Source organism: Saccopteryx leptura, chromosome 3 (genome assembly GCF_036850995.1).
Source record: "Saccopteryx leptura isolate mSacLep1 chromosome 3, mSacLep1_pri_phased_curated, whole genome shotgun sequence".
Lineage (NCBI taxonomy): Eukaryota > Metazoa > Chordata > Mammalia > Chiroptera > Emballonuridae > Saccopteryx > Saccopteryx leptura.
The window spans coordinates 214573177-214591945 of record NC_089505.1 but is presented as its reverse complement, the minus strand read 5'-3'; the positions used below and the strand labels follow the sequence as shown (position 1 = coordinate 214591945).

Genomic DNA, 18769 nt, shown 5'->3' with positions numbered 1-18769 from the left:
AATGTTTACACTACATAGAAACCTACCCGACAGTGGATTTCCTCACTGACAGCTTGCTGTTTCTTATTGGCCCTCTTAACATCAAGAAACTCCACTAGTGGTCGAATGGTGATTCCCTGCATATAAAAAAAGAAAGTGAATTTTCTTACAAAATAAAATTAAAAATTCAATAATAACTGTATTTTCCTAAGCTTTGAGAACCAACAAAAGATACCCTGCTCCCAAGATGTAACACAATATGTGTAACTGTTAGGCTCTGGTCCAGGGTTTCCTAACCAAAAACCTTGACTGGCAGGTGGAACTTTAGGTGACCCAGCAACAGGGCAGTTCCCGTGACTCTCCACCTGAGCAATCCTGATTGATGTCTTACTCCTGCCTGACCCTGAGGCATCCTGACAGTTAGCCACCTTTCATTACTTATCTGAACATTCTTTACTTAGTCAGCACCACCCTCCCTCCCCTATTGTTTAATGGCCCCCCTCACTGTGGCGAGAAATACAGCTAAACTCAGTCCTCAGTAGGATAGGCTTTTCATTCTTTTGCTGCTGACATCACTACAGTCTCAGCCCATCTGTTGGCAGATGTATAAATAAACTTATAAAACTCATCAGGCCTTGTGCATCCCTTTTTTGGTGACCTAACAGTAACATTTTGTTAATTTTTTTCTTGCTCTTCAATAACTGGCATCTTTTCAGAGGGTCATGCCCTAACATCTGCTATTAGAAACAAAGCAATATACAAAATGCAAGAGATTGAAAATGTAATTCTAAAAAATAATAAAGTATTATCCAAATCAAAGGAATCACCTACATGTATTATCCACAGAAAACTTTTCAATGATTCCTACATTTATTAATTTATTAAAAACATTTTTAACTGAGCATCTATTTTATATATATATCAGGAGCTGGGTCATTTTAGGCACATGAATAGTTAAGGATGTAAGCTTAGGACTTCATAGTCTTACAGGGAGAAAAATATACCGAAAACATTTATAGAGTAGGCAAAGGAAGAATAAATGCACAGGAGGTGAGTTGGCTTGATATTGAAGCAACACTGGATAAGAGTATTAAAATGTGTTAGAAACATTGTAGCAGAGACCAAACATAAGCAAAGGATCAGAAACCAGACAGGGCACAGAGTGGGTTTGAGCATTTCACCATGACCTTGGGAAATGAAGAGAATCATAAGATCTCTGGTAAACAAGGAAGAGAAAAAAGTCCCTAACAGGCTAAAGAATCATAAGATATCTGGTAAACAAGGAAGAGAAAAAAGTCCCTAACAGGCTAAAAAATTATTTTCCAGAAATCTATAGTGAACATTTGACTTAATAATGAAACATTAAAATCATTTCCATTAGAAGTAGGAACAACACAGAAATACTCCCCATGTACTATTGACAGAGTTCTGCATGTCCCAGTCAATGAGTAGGAACACATGGAAGTGGAAGAATAGACACTGAAAATAATGTGACCAGATATTTTTTGCTCATGGATCTCTTTTTTGTCCTAAAATATCTAGAACAATTCTTTTTCATTTAAAAGTACCAAGAAAGTTTAATAAAGTGACTATACATACACAAATCCATTCCATATACTAATTAAAAAATAAAATAATAAATACTTATACAATAGCAATGACCACTATACCTATATCTACATCTATATCTATATGTAGAGAGAATATATATAATAATCTGTACCAGTAGTAAATAATACATTAGATATATAGTAGTATACTCTATAGATACAAAGTATATGTGTGTGTACTTTTATATACTCTCTCATGTTTTGTGTGTGTATATATAATATAACCTTACCACAAGATAAATAAAACCTTTATAAAGACAACCATAAAATTAATTAAAAGATATTAAAAATAACTGAGTTTTAAAAAGATATGTACAGTTTCTAGATGGAATTATTTAACAATATTATGATGACAATTTTCTCTCAACATATATGCAATACAATTCCAATAGCATATTCCAAAGGATATTTAACAGAGCTTGAGAGGGCAAGCTAAGAGGCAAGTTCTAAATTAATGTGGGGGAGTAAATGTAACCAGAAAAATTTAGATAAAGAGTAACAGGGAAGTTACAGATATCAAAAAAAACTACCAGCTAATATATTTAAAATTATGGGAGTGGCGTCAGAGAAATGACGGCATGAGAGATACTCCTGATCTCTCCCCTTAAAATTTCAACAAATTCTACAACTATAGGCAGAGGAAAAAAACCCAGATGGACCTAAAATATACACACACCAGATAGACAATGGTATGATTGCACAAGAAGGCAGGCCAAAGACAGAATCTGCTTACAGGAGAAAAAAAAGCCAGAGGACTGAGTCTTTCTCTTTCCTCACAGACCTGAGGGAAGGAGGCGCTGTTGGTGCAGGCTTTGTCTCAGAGCCAGAGCCGGGAGAAGAGGAGAGTCTGGGGGGAAGGAGCCGAGAAAGGGGCGATGACCAAGAACGGCAAGGCCATTTCCTGGTGTCTGCTGCATTGTGATTGCAAGTGCTGGGCTATTGCAGGCGCTGGACGCACACAAAACCCAATGCGCACTCCCAAGAACAGCGTATGAATAGCGAGTGGAGATAGGCCCAAGGGGCACTGGAGCGTGCTTGATCTGCCCACGCCACCTGCAGAGTTTAGACTTGTGGCGCCAAACACACTTGATCTGCGATCTCTGCCGCTACTGCTCCGGAAGCTCAAACACCAGTTTGTGGCATGCAGCCCCTGACATGCCCAGGGCTGCACTTGGTGTGCTTAGAGTGGTATCAGAGGAGAACCTGGACTGTGTCTTCCCAGCCCCCCACCCCGGTCCCCCATTGCTCCCCTTGTTGTGCGAACAGAGGCGGTGGCGGACCCCCATCAGCTGGGTCTCCAGGCTTCTCTCTTCTTTGAGAGGTGGGGGTGCTTGGGGGCTTGATCTCCTGCTCTGTTGGAATGTGGGGAAGGGGCCCAGAAGACCCCTGGCCACCATTGCAAGAGCTATAAAATTGCAAAGCCCCTCCTAACAATGCAACGGCCCTGACTGCATCATTACACAGCAACGCCTCAGCAGAACTCCACCCAAAAATCTCACAGAGGAAAACCTTGTAGTACAGCACCTCCTACCAGAAAAAGGAAAAAGTTACCTCTCAATACTGGGAAAAAAAATAATTTTTTTCCTCTTTTTTCTTTTTCTGCTTTATCGCACATTTTCTTCTTTGCCTTTTCTTCTTTGTCCTTTGCCCATGTGAACTTCATTATTGGTATCTTTTTTTATTCTTGATTTTTGCAAGAATTTCATTTCTGACACTGTCTCTTCTTTTTTTTTCCTCATCTCTCTTCTTTCTTCCTTCTATCACAATTTTATTCTTTTCCTTTTTTTCCCCTCTCACCTGAACATCATTTTTATCAAATTATTATATTTTAGACTCATACTTCTTTTTGTGGTGTTTTGCTTGATATTTACTTCATCGTTTCTGTTATTTTTATTATTTTTCTCAGTTTCTGCTTTTTATTATCTGTAGTTTTTGTTCTCCTTATAATTATTTATAGAATTTTCATTTTTTCACTGTATTTATTTTATTTTTTTATTGTTTTTCGGTTATCTTGTTAGGGTTATTAACCATACCACTAGCAAATGCCACCAAAGAAAAGGAAATCATATATGGATACATAAGACAGAGAAATAGCTCAGATAGATGATGAAAAATCTGAAGAAAAAAATCTTAATTATATGGAAGCATTGGAACTTAATGACAGAGAATTAAAAATTGAAGTTCTAAAACTACTCAGTAAGAAACAATACAAGAAAACACTGAAAGGCAATTTAGTGAGCTCAAAAGACAACTTAATGAGCAAAAAGAGTACTTCACCAAGGAAATTGAAACTATTAAAAAGAACCAAACAGAGATGAAAAACTCAAAACACAAACTGACAAAAGAGGTAACAGGCATAGCTAATAGAACAGGCCAGATAGAGGAGGGAATTAGTGACATTGAAGATGGGCACTTAGAGATACAACAGAGAGAAGAAGAGAGAGATTCACAAATTTAAAAAAATGAGAAAGCCCTACAAGAAATATCTGAATCCATCAGAAAGAGCAATATAAGAATAATGGGTATATTAGAAGAAGAAGAGAGGGAAAAGGGAATGGAGAACATATTGAAACAAGTAATCAATGAGAACTTCCCAAGCCTGTGAAAAAGAGCCTCAAATCCAAGAAACAAACAGAATGCCGAGTTACCTCAATCCAAATAGACCTACTCCAAAGCACATGGTAATAAAATTATTACAAATCAATGACAAAGAAAGAATCCTCAAGACAGTTGATAAAAAGAATATAATATATAAAGGAAGGCCCATTAGGCTATCATCAGATTTCTCAGCAGAATATCTATAAGCCAGAAGAGAGTACATTTAAAGTACTGGAAGAGAGGAACTACCAGCCAAGAATACTATATCCATCAAAGCTATCCCTCAAATATGAAGGGAAAATGAAAACATTTACATGCATACAGAAGCTGAAGGAATTTATCACTAGAAATCCCCCACTACAGGAAATACTAAAGGGGGCTATCCAACCAGAAACAAAGAACAAAACAAAACTACAAGTAAAAATTTTAACAAAACCACAATAAAAATAAGAATAATATGTGACAATAACATAAAAGGGGAGAGGATAAAGATCAGCGGTAACAAAAGAGAATGGAGTGCAAAAATACTCATGGGATAATGAACTTTAATAAATATAATAATTTTTCTTTTAATAATCTAATGGTAACCACCCCTGAAAATGCCACTACTGAAACACATAGCTTAAAAAAAGAGAAACAGCCTGACCAGGTGGTGGCGCAGTGGATAGAGTGTCAGACTAGGATGCGGAGGACCCAGGTTCAAGACCCCAAGGTTGCCAGCTTGATGGCTCATCTGGCTTAAGCCAAAAAAGCTCACCAGCTTGGACCCAAGGTCACTGGCTTGAGCAAGGGATTACTTGGTCTGCTGAAGGCCCGCGGTCAAGGCACATATGAGAAAGCAATCAGTGAGCAACTAAAGTGTCGCAACAAAAAACTGATGATTGATGCTTCTCATCTCTCTGCAATCCTGTCTGTTTGTCCCTATCTATCCCTCTCTCTGACTCAGTATGTCTCTGTAAAAAAAAAAAAAAAGATTTTTTTAAAAACAGAAGATAGAAGTATAGAATACCACCAAACAAAAACAAATGAAAGAAAAACAAGAGAGGAACCAAACAAGACATAAAGTTATCAGAAAGCAGTATATAAAATGGCAATAGGCAATCCTCAAGTGTCAATAATTACATTAAATATAAATGGATTGAACTCACCAATAAAGAGACACAGAGTAGCAGACTGGATCAAAAAGAAAAACCCAACAATATGCTGCCTTCAAGAAACACATCAAAGTTACAAGGGCAAAAATAGATTCAAAGTGAAAGATTAGAAAACAATTCTCCAAGCAAATAATATTCAAAAAAAAGCAGGTGTAGCCATATGCATATCTGACAATGCTGACTACAAGACAACAAAGGTAACCAGGGACAAAGATGGACATTTCATAATGATAAAGGGGACAGTGTATCAAGAAGACATAACACTTCTTAATATATATGCACCAAACTAGGGAGTATCAAAATATATAAAACATCTACTAACAGATAATCAATTAAGAAATATTGGTCATAAAATGAAACACTAGAACAAATGGGCATAATAGACATCTATAGGACATTACATCCCAAAACGTCAAGAGTATACATTTTTCTCCAGTGTACATGCTACATTCTCAAGAATAAACCATATGTTGGGCCACAAAACTAACATCAACAAATTCAGAAAGATTGAAATTATATCAATCATATTCTCGGACCATAAGTCTTTGAAACTAAAATTTAACTGCAAAAAAGAAGTAAACAAACACACAGAAATGTGGAAATTAAACAACATACTTCTAAAAAATGACTGGGTCAAAGAAGAAATAAAAGAAAAGATCAAAAGATATATACAAATGAAAATGACAACACTAGATGTCAGAATTTCTGGGATGCAGCAAAAGTAGTAATAAGAGGGAAGTTCATATCACTTCAGGCTTATATAAAGAAGCAAGAGAGAGCCCAAGTAAAAAACCTAACATCATACCTTAAGGAACTAGAAAAAGAAGAACAAAGGCAACCCAAAACTAGCAGAAGAAAGGAAATAATAAAAAATTAGAGAAGAAATAAATGAAATAGAGAACAGAAAAATATAGAAAAAAATCAATAAAATAGGAGCTGGCTCTTTGAAAAGATCAACAAAACTGACAAACCCTGGTAAGACTCACTAAGGAAAAAAGAGAAAGGACTCATACAAACAAAATCCAAAATGAAAAGGAGAAATCACCACAGACATCATAGATATACAAAGAATTATTGTAGAATACTATGAAAAACAATATGCCACCAAATTTAACAATCTAGAAGAAACGGATAAATTCCTAGAACAATACAATCTTCCTAGACTGAATCATGAAGAAGTAGAAAGCGTAAATAGACCCATAAGCAGGGAGAAAATAGAAACAACTATCAAAAACCTCCCCAAAAATAAAAGTCCAGGGCCAGATGGCTATACTAGTGAATTCTACTAAACATTCAAAGAATATTTAGTTCCTATCCTCATAGTATTCCAAAAAATTAAGGAAGAAGCAATACTACCAGACATATTTTATGAGGCCAACATAACTCTTATACCAAAACCTGGCAAGAACAACACAAAAAAGAAAACTACAAACCAATATCTCTAATAAACACAAGTGCAAAAATCCTAAACAAAATACTAGCAAATCAAATACAACAACACATTAAAAAAGTAATTCATCATGATCAAGTAGTATTCATCCCAGAAACACAAGGATGGTTCAACATACATAAAACAGTTAACATAATACATCATATCAACAAAACAAAGGACAAAAACCATATGATCCTATCAATAGATGCAGAAAAGGCATTTGATAAAAACCAACATCCTTTTATGTTTAAAACACTCAACAAAATGGGTATAGAAGGAAAATACACAACATAATAAAGGCCATTTACAATGAACTATCAGCTAATATTATACTAAATGGTAAAAAACTGAAAACTTTTCCTCTAAAATCAGGAACAAGACAAGGTTGCCCACTCTCTCCACTCCTATTCAACATAGTGCTGGAAGTTCTAGCCAGAGTAATCAGACAAGAGAGAGAAATAAAAGACATTCATTCATATTGAGAAAGAAGAAGTAAAGGTTTCACTTTTTGTAGATGATATAATCCTGTGTATAGAAAACCCCAAAGACTCCACAGAAAGGCTATTAGAAATAATAAACCAATACAGTAGGGTTGCAGGATACAAAATTAAGATATAGATGTCTATTACTTTCTTATATGCCAACAATAAAACTTTGGAAAAAGAACTAAAAAAAATAATCCCTTTTACAGTTGCAACAAAAAATACCTAGGAATAAACATAACAAAGAATGTAAAGGATCTATATACTGAAAACTACAAAGCATTATTAAAGAAAATGAAAAAGACACAATGAAATGAAAAAATATTTTTTGTTTGTGGATAGGAAGAATAAATATAGTTAAAATGGCCATATTATCCAAAGCAATATACAAATTTAATGCAGTTTCCATCAAAATTCCAGTGTCATCTTTTAAAGAAATAAAACAAAAAATCATCAGGTTTATATGGAACCATAAAAAACCCTGAATAATCAAAGTAATCCTAAGGGGGAAAAAAAATAAACCAAGCTGGAGGCATTAAAATACCTGACTTCAAACGATACTACAGAGCTATAATAATCAAAACAGTATGGTACTGGCAGAAAAATAGACACTCACTCAGACCAATGGAACAGAATAGAGAGCCCAGAAATAAAACCACATATATATGGTCAAATCATTTTTGATAAGGGAGACAAAAACACACAATGGAGAAAAGAAAGTCTCTTCAATAAATGGTGCTGGGAAAATTGGAAAGCCACGTGCAAAAGAATGAAACTTGACTACATTTTGTTTCTTTGCACAAAAATTGATTTAAAATGGGTCAAAGACCTAAATATAAGATTTAAAACAATAGATTACATAGAAGAAAACATAGGTGCTAAAAACCTTGTCAGTAGAGAACATTTTAAGAATGATTGGGACATCAAACTAAAAAGCTTCTGCACAGCAAAAGAAACTGACAACAAAACAAACAGAAAGGCAACTAAATGGGAGATGATATTTTCAAACAACAGCTCAGATAAGAGGTTAATATTCAAAATACATAAAGAACTCACAAAACTCAACAACAAGCAAACAACCCAATAAGAAATGGGAAGAGGCCATGAACAGACACTTCTCCCAAGAAGAAATACAAATGGCCAATACATATATGAGAAAATGCTCATCTTCACTAGCTATTAGAGAAATGCAAATCAAAACTACAATGGGATACCACCTCACTCACATGTGTTAGATTAGCTATTATTAACAAGACAGGTAATAAGTGTTGGAGAGGCTGCAGAGAAAAAGGAACCTTCATTCACTGTTGGTGGGAATGTAAAGTAGTACAACCATTATGAAAGAAAGTATGGTGGTTCCTCAAAAAATTAAGAATAGAACTACCACATGACCCAGCAATCCCTCTACTGAGTATATACCCCCAAATCTCAAAAACAAGGGTACATAAAGACACATGCACCCCAATGTTCATTGCAGCATTGTTCACGGTGGCCAAGGCATGGAAACAGCTGAAATGCCCTTCAATAGAGGATTGGATAAAAAAGAAGTGGTACATATATACAATAGAATACTACTCAGCCATAGAAATGATGACATAGTACCATTTACGACAACATGGATGGATCTTGATAACATTATACTGAGTGAAATAAGTAAATAAGAAAAAGCTAAGAACTGTATGATTCCATACTTAGGTGGGACACAAAATTGAGACTCATGGAGATAGATAAAAGTGCAGTGGTTACCAGGGAGAGGGGAAGGGAGGAGAGGGAAGGGGTTGGGGAAACGGGGTGGGCTTAAAGAGAATAAAATATGTATATATGGTGACGAAGGATGATTTGACTTTGGGTGATGTGTATAGTGCACGATTGACTGTCCAAATGATGTGGAGTTGTGTTATCTAAATGTATGTGCTCTGGTTGACCAATGCCACCCTGTTAAATTATTTGTCTAAATTAAAAAAATAATAAAATAAAAATTAAATTATGGGATACTATCACTAAATTAGGACAAGTGAGAACGGGATGAGAATGTGTGTTGCTTTCCATGAAAAATATATGTATGAGAGAAGCTATTGAATTGTTTTGTGGCAGAGGCAGTGCATATATTAAGATGTGTTCCCTGCCATACATTTGATATCCTTCTCAGATTTCCACACAACTCTAAGTTGTTAAGAATTCTTTTGATAAAACAAATTAACTGTGATTCACACATACACCGCACACACACATACACACATTTTTTATAATGAGGCCATTCATTTTATTCCATCAATTCAGGTTTGGGCATTTTTCAACTTAACTTTAACTTTCTGAAGTGAGAACCAATTTTGATCAAATTTTGTACGACACACCTTTCTTTGTATCTATGTCACTTTCAAAGTCTGACACTTTTGAAATAACATAGGAGATTTTAACAGTTCTGCTATCAATGCACGTTCTGTAATTTATAACTTATGTAAATGAAAATAGGTATAAGCATATGGTTTACAAAGATGGTCTTCATTGAGTTCCAGATTTCATGAAACCACTGGTTTAATAACTCCAGAGGTGAAAAATCAACAATATCAATGCAATTTTTAAAACTATATAATGTGTTCTAAGGACACAAACTGCTGTTTCACTTGCTTCTGTTTTCTGTCATTATTCATTTAGTAAATAATCATTCAGTCTCCAGTATTTGTAAAGAAAGCACATAAAAATAAAGATAGGACACAGGGCCCACCCCAATCCCTATGCTCATTCCTTCCTCTAGACCAGTGGTTCTCAAATTTTTTGAAGTCAGGGTGCATTTAAAATCCTACAAATAATTGTAGGCACACTATATACAAATTTCTGAGAAATATGTTATAATAATTAAGTAAAATATTAAAGAAAAAAATATAAAATCCAAACATACTTTTATGGTAATTAAATGAAATAAATACAACAAAATTAAATTTATTCTGACATTAAAAAACTTTTATGTTACATTTTTTGAGTTATGCTTTTTTAGAATTTGTAAAAAAGAGGGGTTAAAAAATAAAAAAATGACAAAAAGTTATCTTTTTATATATATAGATACATTCTTAATAAGATTTAGTAAATTCAACAGGTCCCAGCACGAATGTGTAAAGTTTTTTCATTCTTGTGTTTATGAGAAACGTGAGACTGATGTGCCCTAGCGATTTCTTCAATGTTTGGGCATATATTTGAAAGGCAAACTCTCATTTCTTCGTCAATACATTTAAGAATTCCTCTCTTTTTACTCTTAATTGTGTTGAGTGCAGAAAATCGCCACCATACCTATCATCTTAACTTTACACTAAACAAAGGATAGAAGAAACTTGCCTCCAGTCTTTCTGGGGAACATGGGGTAGTGTAAACAATCCAGCACCACAGTTTAAAAACCTTTTGCAACCTAATCAGGCAAGTGAGGTGGGGGGTTGGGCAGACTGTCAGCTTACAGCCAATTCCCCCAAAAATCTAAACTCCAAAATCCCTGTTGGGTTTTTGGTCCCCAACAGGCACATATTTCTCTGGAATACCATAGGTCACACCTGGAAATCTTCTAGGGCACACTAGTGCACCCTGGTGCACACTTTGAGAAGCAGTGCTCTAGACATAATCTAGAAATAATTGCACTGTCACAAATAAAACTGCTAACTACAGGAAGCAAATATGGCCTGGTGCCGAGATCAACTCAAGTTTCTAAAATGACAACGTGTCTTATAGTTTATAATTAATAAAAGGTATTGATTATATACAATGAATTCCTAACACTATTTTTTAAAGATATGTATCATATTTGTTTTAAACAGTTCCCTTTAGCTGTCACCCTTCTCTCTTTGAATTATTTGCAGTTGTCATGTCATGCTCAGCAGGAATTATTTGATAAGTTCTGTCTTACTTCTCCTTCCCTTCTTTCTTTCCTTCTTTCCTCAATCCATCTATTTTGGAAGTAGATGTACATGGCATCTCTGAGTATCACATTAATTTTCCTAAATTGGATGTTATATTCTAGGAGCCTAGGTCTCTAGTTGAAAGAGATAGGGAAAAAAGAATACCATTGAGAAGGCACATTGGAAATTTTCTAATTTAGGTCACCTGGGGAGCAACCTGATAAGGCTCAGGAAAATAGCTTGCTAACATCCATGTAGGTTAAAACAAAACAAAAACAAAAAACCTAACCCTTACAGCTTCCATAAAACCACTGGAAAACATACTTGAAAAGCTCAAAGAAAATCTTTAGCCATTCATTCAGCTTTAGCAGAATAAACAAGACACCTCAGAGCAAGATCTGATGGGAAAGAATAATTTAACAGCAGACATGACAGCAAAATCTCTGCTTTCCACTGCCTGCACCATAAATAGATATATATTTTTTATATAATATATTTATATTTTTATATATGTAAGATATACATATATATTACTGTTGTAATTTTTTTAAAAAAATAATTACTTTATAGTTTTTATAAAATGATACATGGTTTAGCTTTTAAAAAGGTGAACAATGTATAAAAACGCAAGGAATAATGCCAAAGGAAAAACACCCTCGATATTCCACTTTCCCAAATAATCATTATTAATAAATGGTCTCTGCTACATGGATAGAAAACCAAGTAATATGCATTGCTGAAAATGAGGAATTATACTATACATGCTGTGGTTAATGGGAGAGCATTTGATTTTACTTAGATGTGACAATAAAAGAATCTGCAGTTGAACTAAAGAAACTGCCAGCTGTCTCACACAAACACACACAATCGAGTCCAAATGCTAGAGAGATGTTAACCTGAAACCTAAGTGTTCTTATGGACAATGTCACCCCATTAAATTTAATTTCTTTTTTTAAAATTAATTTTAATGGGGTGACATTGATAAATCAGGGTACATATGTTCAGAGAAAACATCTCTAGGTTATTTTGACATTTGATTATGCTGCATTCCCATCACCCAAAGTCCAATTGTCTTCTGTCACCTTCTAACTGGTTTTCTTTGTGCCCCTCCCCTCCCCCAACCCCTTCCCTCTCCTCCCTCTTCACCCTGTAACCCCCACACTCTTGTCCATGTCTCTGAGTCTCATTTTGATGTCCCACCTGTGTATGGAACCATACAGTTCTTAGTTTTTTCTGATTTACTTATTTCGCTCAGTATAATGTTATCAAGGTCCATCCATGTTGTAAATGATCCGATGTCATCATTTCTTATGGCTGAGTAGTATTCCATAGTATATATGTACCAAAGCTTTTTAATCCACTCGTCCACTGACGGACACTTAGGCTGTTTCCAGATCTTCGCTATTGTGAACAATGCTGCCATAAACATAGGGGTGCATTTCTTCTTTTCAAACAGTGCTATGGTGTTCTTGGGGTATATTCCTAAAAGTGGGATAGTTGGGTCAAAAGGCAGTTCAATTTTTACTTTTTTGAGGAATCTCCATACTGTTTTCCACAGTGGCTGCACTAGTCTGCATTCCCACCAGCAGTGCAGGAGGGTTCCCTTTTCTCCACATCCTCGCCAGCACTTATTCTGTCCTTTTTTGTTGATGAGCGCCATTCTGACTGGTGTGAGATGATATCTCATTGTGGTTTTAATTTGCATTTCTCTAATGATTAGTGATGTTGAGCATTTTTTCATATTTCTATTGGCCATGTGTATATCCTCTTTGGAAAAGTGTCTATTCATTTCTTTTTCCCATTTTTTGATTGGATTGCTTGTCTTCCTGGTATTGAGTTTTACAAGTTCTTTATAAATTTTGGTTATTAACCCCTTATCAGATGTATTGTCAAATATATTCTCCCATTGTGTAGTTTGTCTTTTTATTCTGTTCTTATTGTCTTTAGCTGTGCAAAAGCTTTTTAGTTTGATATAGTCCCATTTGTTTATCCTGTCTTTTATTTCACTTGCCCATGGAGATAAATCAGCAAATATATTGCTGCGAGAGATGTCAGAGAGCTTACTGCCTATGTTTTCTTCTAAGATGCTTATGGTTTTACGGCCTACATTGAAGTCTTTTATCCATTTTGAGTTTATTTTTGTGAATGGTGTAAGTTGGTGGTCTAGTTTCATTTTTTTGCAGGTAGCTGTGCAATTTTCCCCACACCATTTGTTGAAGAGGCTGTCTTTACTCCAATGTATGCTCTTATCTCCTTTGTCAAATATCAGTTGTCCATAAAAGCGTGGGTTTATTTCTGGGTTCTCAGTTCTGTTCTATTGATCTATATGCCTGTTCTTATGCTAGTACCAGGCTGTTTTGAGTACAGTGGCCTTCAAGTATAACTTGATATCTGGAAGTATGATACCTCCCACTTTATTCTTCCTTTTCAAGATTGCTCAGGCTATCCGTGTTCTCTTTTGGTTCCATATAAATTTTTGGAATATGTGTTTTATATCTTTGAAGTAAGTCATTGGTATTTTAATCAGTATTGCATTGAATTTATAAATTGCTTTGGGTAATATAGACATTTTAATGATGCTTATTCTTCCTAACCATGAGCACGGTATATATGCTTCTGCTTGTTTGTATCTTCTCTAATTTCTTTTATCAGTGTTTTATAATTTTCCGAGTACAAGTCTTTAATCTCCCTGGTTAAATTTACTCCTAGGTACTTTATTTTTTTTTGGTTGCAATGGTGAAGGGGATTGCTTCCTTAATTTCTCTTTCTGACAGTTCATTGTTAGTGTATAAAAATGCCACTGATTTCTGAGTATTAATTTTATATCCTGCCACCTTGCTGAATTCATTTATCAGGTCCAGTAATTTATGACTGAGACTTTAGGGTTTTCTATATACAATATCATATCATCTGCAAATAATGATAGTTTTACTTCTTCTTTTCCAATTGGGATGCCTTTTATTTCTTTTTCTTGTCTGATAGCTATGGCTAGGACTTCCAGAACTATGTTGAATAAGAGTGGTGAAAGGGGGCACCCCTGTCTTGCTTCTGATCTTAAGGGGATTGCTTTTAATTTTCACCCATTGAGTATGATGTTGGCTGTGGGTTTGTCATAGATGGCCTTTGTCAAATGTTGAGGTATGTTCCCTGTATTCTCACTTTGCTGAGAGTTTTGATCATGAATGGGTGCTGGATTTTATCAAATGCTTTTTCTACATCTATTGAAATTATCTTGTGGTTTTCCTCCTTCCTTTTGTTTATGTGATGAATCACATTGATTGATTTGCGAATATTATACCTGCCTTGCCTTTCAAGAATAAATCCCACTTGATCATGGTGTATGATTTTTTTCATATATTGCTGAATCCGGTTTGCTAATATTTTGTTGAGGATTTTAGCATCTAAATTCATCAGGGATATTGGCCTATAATTTTCTTTCTTTGTGTTGTCTTTGCCTGGTTTTGGAATCAGAATTATACTCGCCTCATAAAAGGAGTTTGGAAGTCTTTCTTCCTCTTGAATTTTTTGAAATAGCTTGAGAAGGATAGGAGTTAGTTCTTCTTTGAATATTTGGTAGAATTCACTTGTGAAGCCATCAGGTATAGGACTTTTCTTTTTTGGAAGTTATTTGATAACTGTTTCAATCTCATTTGTTGTAATTGATCTGTTTAGGTTTTCTGATTCTTCCAGATTAATTTTTGGAAGATTATATGTTTCAAGGAATTTGTCCATTTCATCTAGGTTGTCTAGTTTTTTGGCACAGTTCTTCATAGTATTTTCTTACAATATTTTGTATTTCTGTTGTGTCTGTTGTTATTTCTCCACTCTCATTTCTAATTTTATTTATTTGAGTCCTCTCTCTTTTTTTCTTGGTGAGTCTGGTTAAAGGTTCATCGATCTTGTTTACCTTTTCAAAGAACCAGCTCCTAGTTTCATTGATCCTCTGTATTGTTTCTTTAGCTTTTATTTCATTTATTTTTGCTCGATCTTTATTATTTCCTTCCTTCTGCTACCTCTGGGTTTTACTTGCTGTTCTTTTTCTAGTTCTTTTAGATGCAGGGTCAAGTTGTTTATTTGGGCTTTTTCTAGTTTCTTAAGGTATGCCCGTAATGCTATGAACTTCCCTCTCAGGACTGCTTTTGCTGTGTCCCATAAATTTTGAGTTGATGTATGCTTGTTATTGTTCATTTCTAGGAATTTTTTATTTCTTCTTTGATCTCATTGTTAACCCATTTGTTATTTAATAACATGCTATTTAGTTTCCAAGTGTTTGAGTATTTTTCAATTTTTCTGTTGTGGTTGATTTCTAGTTTCATGCCATTGTGATCAGAGAAAGTGCTTGATATGATTTCAATCTTCTTAAATTTGTTGAGACTACTTTTGTGTCCTAACATGTGGTCTATTCTAGAGAATGTACTATGAGTACTTGAAAAGAATGTATATTCTGCTGTTTTAGGGTGAAAGGTTCTGAAGATATCTATTAAATCAAGTTGATCTAGTATGTCCTTTAAGTCTGCTGTTTCTTTGTTAATTTTCTTTCTTGAGGATCTATCTAGTGATGTTAATGGGGTATTGAAATCCCCTACTATTATAGTATTGCTGTTGATCTTGCCCTTACTGTTGTATTAAATAAGAAGCATTCTTTTCATTTGTTCTTTTGAAAAAAATTTATTTCTTGTTTTTTCTTTCTTAGATTTTTTTTTTTATTTTTTTTTTTTATAAATAGTAGATGAGAGGAATTGTCTTATATTTCTTTGCTGGTTTAGCAGGTAATTTTCAGAATAACTTGAAGAAACATTTATTTTAAAAATTCACTATTCCTGCTTGGCTAGCCTGGATAAGGCCTTTCTCACTTTACTAACATAATCACAGAGATGACACAACCAGTTGTGCACAGAGTATTTACTAGGCAGGACAAGAACTCAGAGTGTTCGGCAGGTGCTCATGCTCTTCACTCCAGTCTCACTGAGAAGTCCTCTACTTATCTTCCTTTCCTGACTCACCACAGTGCACAGAACTAGTCGTCCTATGCCTGACCCTTCCCTAAATCACGCTTTTCTCTTGACTGTGTCATCTGTGTTGCTCTTTGTGCTGCACCACCAGGATTCAGACATGCTTCTGTGGTTCTTTTTTTTTTTTTTTTGCGAGAGAGAACAAGCAAGAGGGACAGACAGGAACTGACACAGACAGCAGACAGACAGGAAGAGAGAGATGAGAAGCATCAATTCTTCATTGTGGCTCCTTAGTTGTTTATTGATTGCTTTCTTATATATGCCTTGACTGGTGGGCTACAGCTGAGCTAGTGGCCCCTAGTGACCCCTTGCTCAAGCCAGTGACTTTGAACTCAATCCAATGACCCTGTGCTCAAGCTGGTGAGCCCATGGTCAAGCAGGTGACCACAGGTTCTGAATCTGGATCCTGTCTCCCAGGCCAACACCCTATCCACTGTGCCACTGCCTGCCAGGCTGTGGCTCCCATCTTTTAAAAACAGTAACAAAAACCCTCCTTTGGCACATATTATTCTCTACTTACTACCCCTTCCTCTTCCAGGCCTCAACGGAGTTGCTTGTATTCCATGTCTCTTGTTTCTCTCTTAGCTTTCTCCTTGGAATGCAGCCCATCAGGCTTTCCTCCTCACACTCTGGCTGTGCGCACACATTTGGTGATGGCACTCATCACCGAGTGAGGCGTTCTAGCAGTGCTCTTTCTACACCCACCTTGCCTAACCATGCAGCTGCACTTGCACGGCACTAGAAGCCTCTCTTTACTGAACATTTTCTTTACTTGACTTCGGACAACCTTCTCACAATTTACTGCCAATTTACTGCTCAATGTTTTCAGTCTCCCAGATGGGTTCCTCAAAAATTTTTTTGACTTTTAAATATTGGTATTCCTCTTTTCTACACTCTTCCTGTACTCTCTCCCTGAGTAGTTTTTTTCCAGACTCTGTTTAAAAATAATCTATTCACTTAGGAGTCTCAAATTTATATCTCCCATTCTGGCTTCTCTCCAAAATTCCAGACCCATAAACACAGTCACTTATTTAACATCTTCATGCATGTCTAACAGGCAAATACCCATGTCTAGAATGTAGATTGAACACCTGACTTCACACCCTTCCAACTCAGTACTCCTCTGGTGTTAAATTATAAATCAATTTCTTTCATACTTTTGCTCAGTCAAAAACCTTTGGTACTGTCTTTACTGCTTATAATTATTCACTTACAGTTTTTTAATTTAAAAAAATTCTGATCATCTTGTTTATTTTGTTATAGACCAGAATAAATTTTTCTGAATTCTATAGAACTCTTCTTAGAATAAAATCTAGAAATGTGTTATGATTACACTACATATAAATATATAAAACATATGACCATTTATTTAACAAATTAAAGCTTATTTTAAGATTCACACAAGGTCTATAAAATAGTAAGCATCATCACTTCAGTTTCAAAAATCTAAGTCAGCAAGGATGTCTGCTTGCGGTGAAAGGCCGCAGGTCATGAGTATGCCGCACATTCCTAGAGAGGGGGCAATACTGCAAGGCCTTGACTGTCTTTACCTAGATCATTTTCAAGGTTCCATTTGGAACAAACTAACTTGAGGGATGAGGTCATCTTACCGTCCAGACAAAGAGTGATAGACCTCAAGCACAGTGTCTGTCCCATGTCTGTCAGCCCACTGTCCATGAAGACATTCATCACAAGCCCTTTGTGTCACCCCATAGAGATTTGAGGTGTGGAAAACAGACACACCCAATAAGGATTTTACTATGAGCAATAAAGTCCTTTGTATCTGACCGAGGAGTCAGGTGTCCTCTGCAAGCATCTATAAAATCTTAATAGGCTGTCTAACTTGTTAACCTGCAAGTAAAGTAAAATCCCAGACACTTGGCTGTTCCGGTTGATGATGTACAATAGACACAACACTAATATGCAATGCAGGCAATAGAGATTGCTGCCTCTTGAATTCCAGTCAATATTGCTACTTGGTGGACTTACTAAACAACCACTGAATTAATTTTCAGAATTTTGAGCATCTGCTATATGATTATAGGGATAATTAAATTGTAACTATCATGCTCTCATCATTTTTCTTTTCAAAAAAAGTACATTGAAAGAAGTTAATTTTTCTTTCTTTTTTTTTTTTTTCATTTTTCTGAAGCTGGAAACAGGGAGAGACAGTCAGACAGACTCCCGCATGCGCCCGACCGGGATCCACCCGGCACGCCCACCAGGGGCAACGCTCTGCCCACCAGGGGGCGATGCTCTGCCCATCCTGGGCGTCGCCATGTTGCGACCAGAGCCATCCCCAGCGCCCGGGCCATCTCTGCTCCAATGGAGCCTTGGCTGCAGGAGGGGAAGAGAGAGACAGAGAGGGAAAGTGCGGCGGAGGGGTGGAGAAGCAAATGGGCGCTTCTCCTGTGTGCCCTGGCCGGGAATCGAACCCGGGTCCTCCGCAAGCTAGGCCGACGCTCTACCACTGAGCCAACCGGCCAGGGCTTTCTTTCTTATATTACCATTTCACTTAATGTTATAATTAAACTTGGCAAATACAATTAAATCATCAAGTTAGTACCTTGCACCAGCTACTGTGTTAATCTACATATTTCCTCTTTATTGTCTGGGAGGAG

The 18769-nt window shown here is 35.9% G+C and overlaps 1 protein-coding gene across 1 annotated transcript in view; it reads right to left on the bottom strand.

The window, feature by feature from the left end:
• SLC9A2 (solute carrier family 9 member A2) overlaps positions 1-18769 on the bottom strand; it is a 125039-nt gene that overhangs the window by 33891 nt on the left and 72379 nt on the right. The window contains exon 6 of the mRNA XM_066377507.1: positions 27-116. Within this exon, the coding sequence (XP_066233604.1) occupies positions 27-116 (90 nt within the window). The remainder of the gene's footprint in view (positions 1-26; positions 117-18769) is intronic.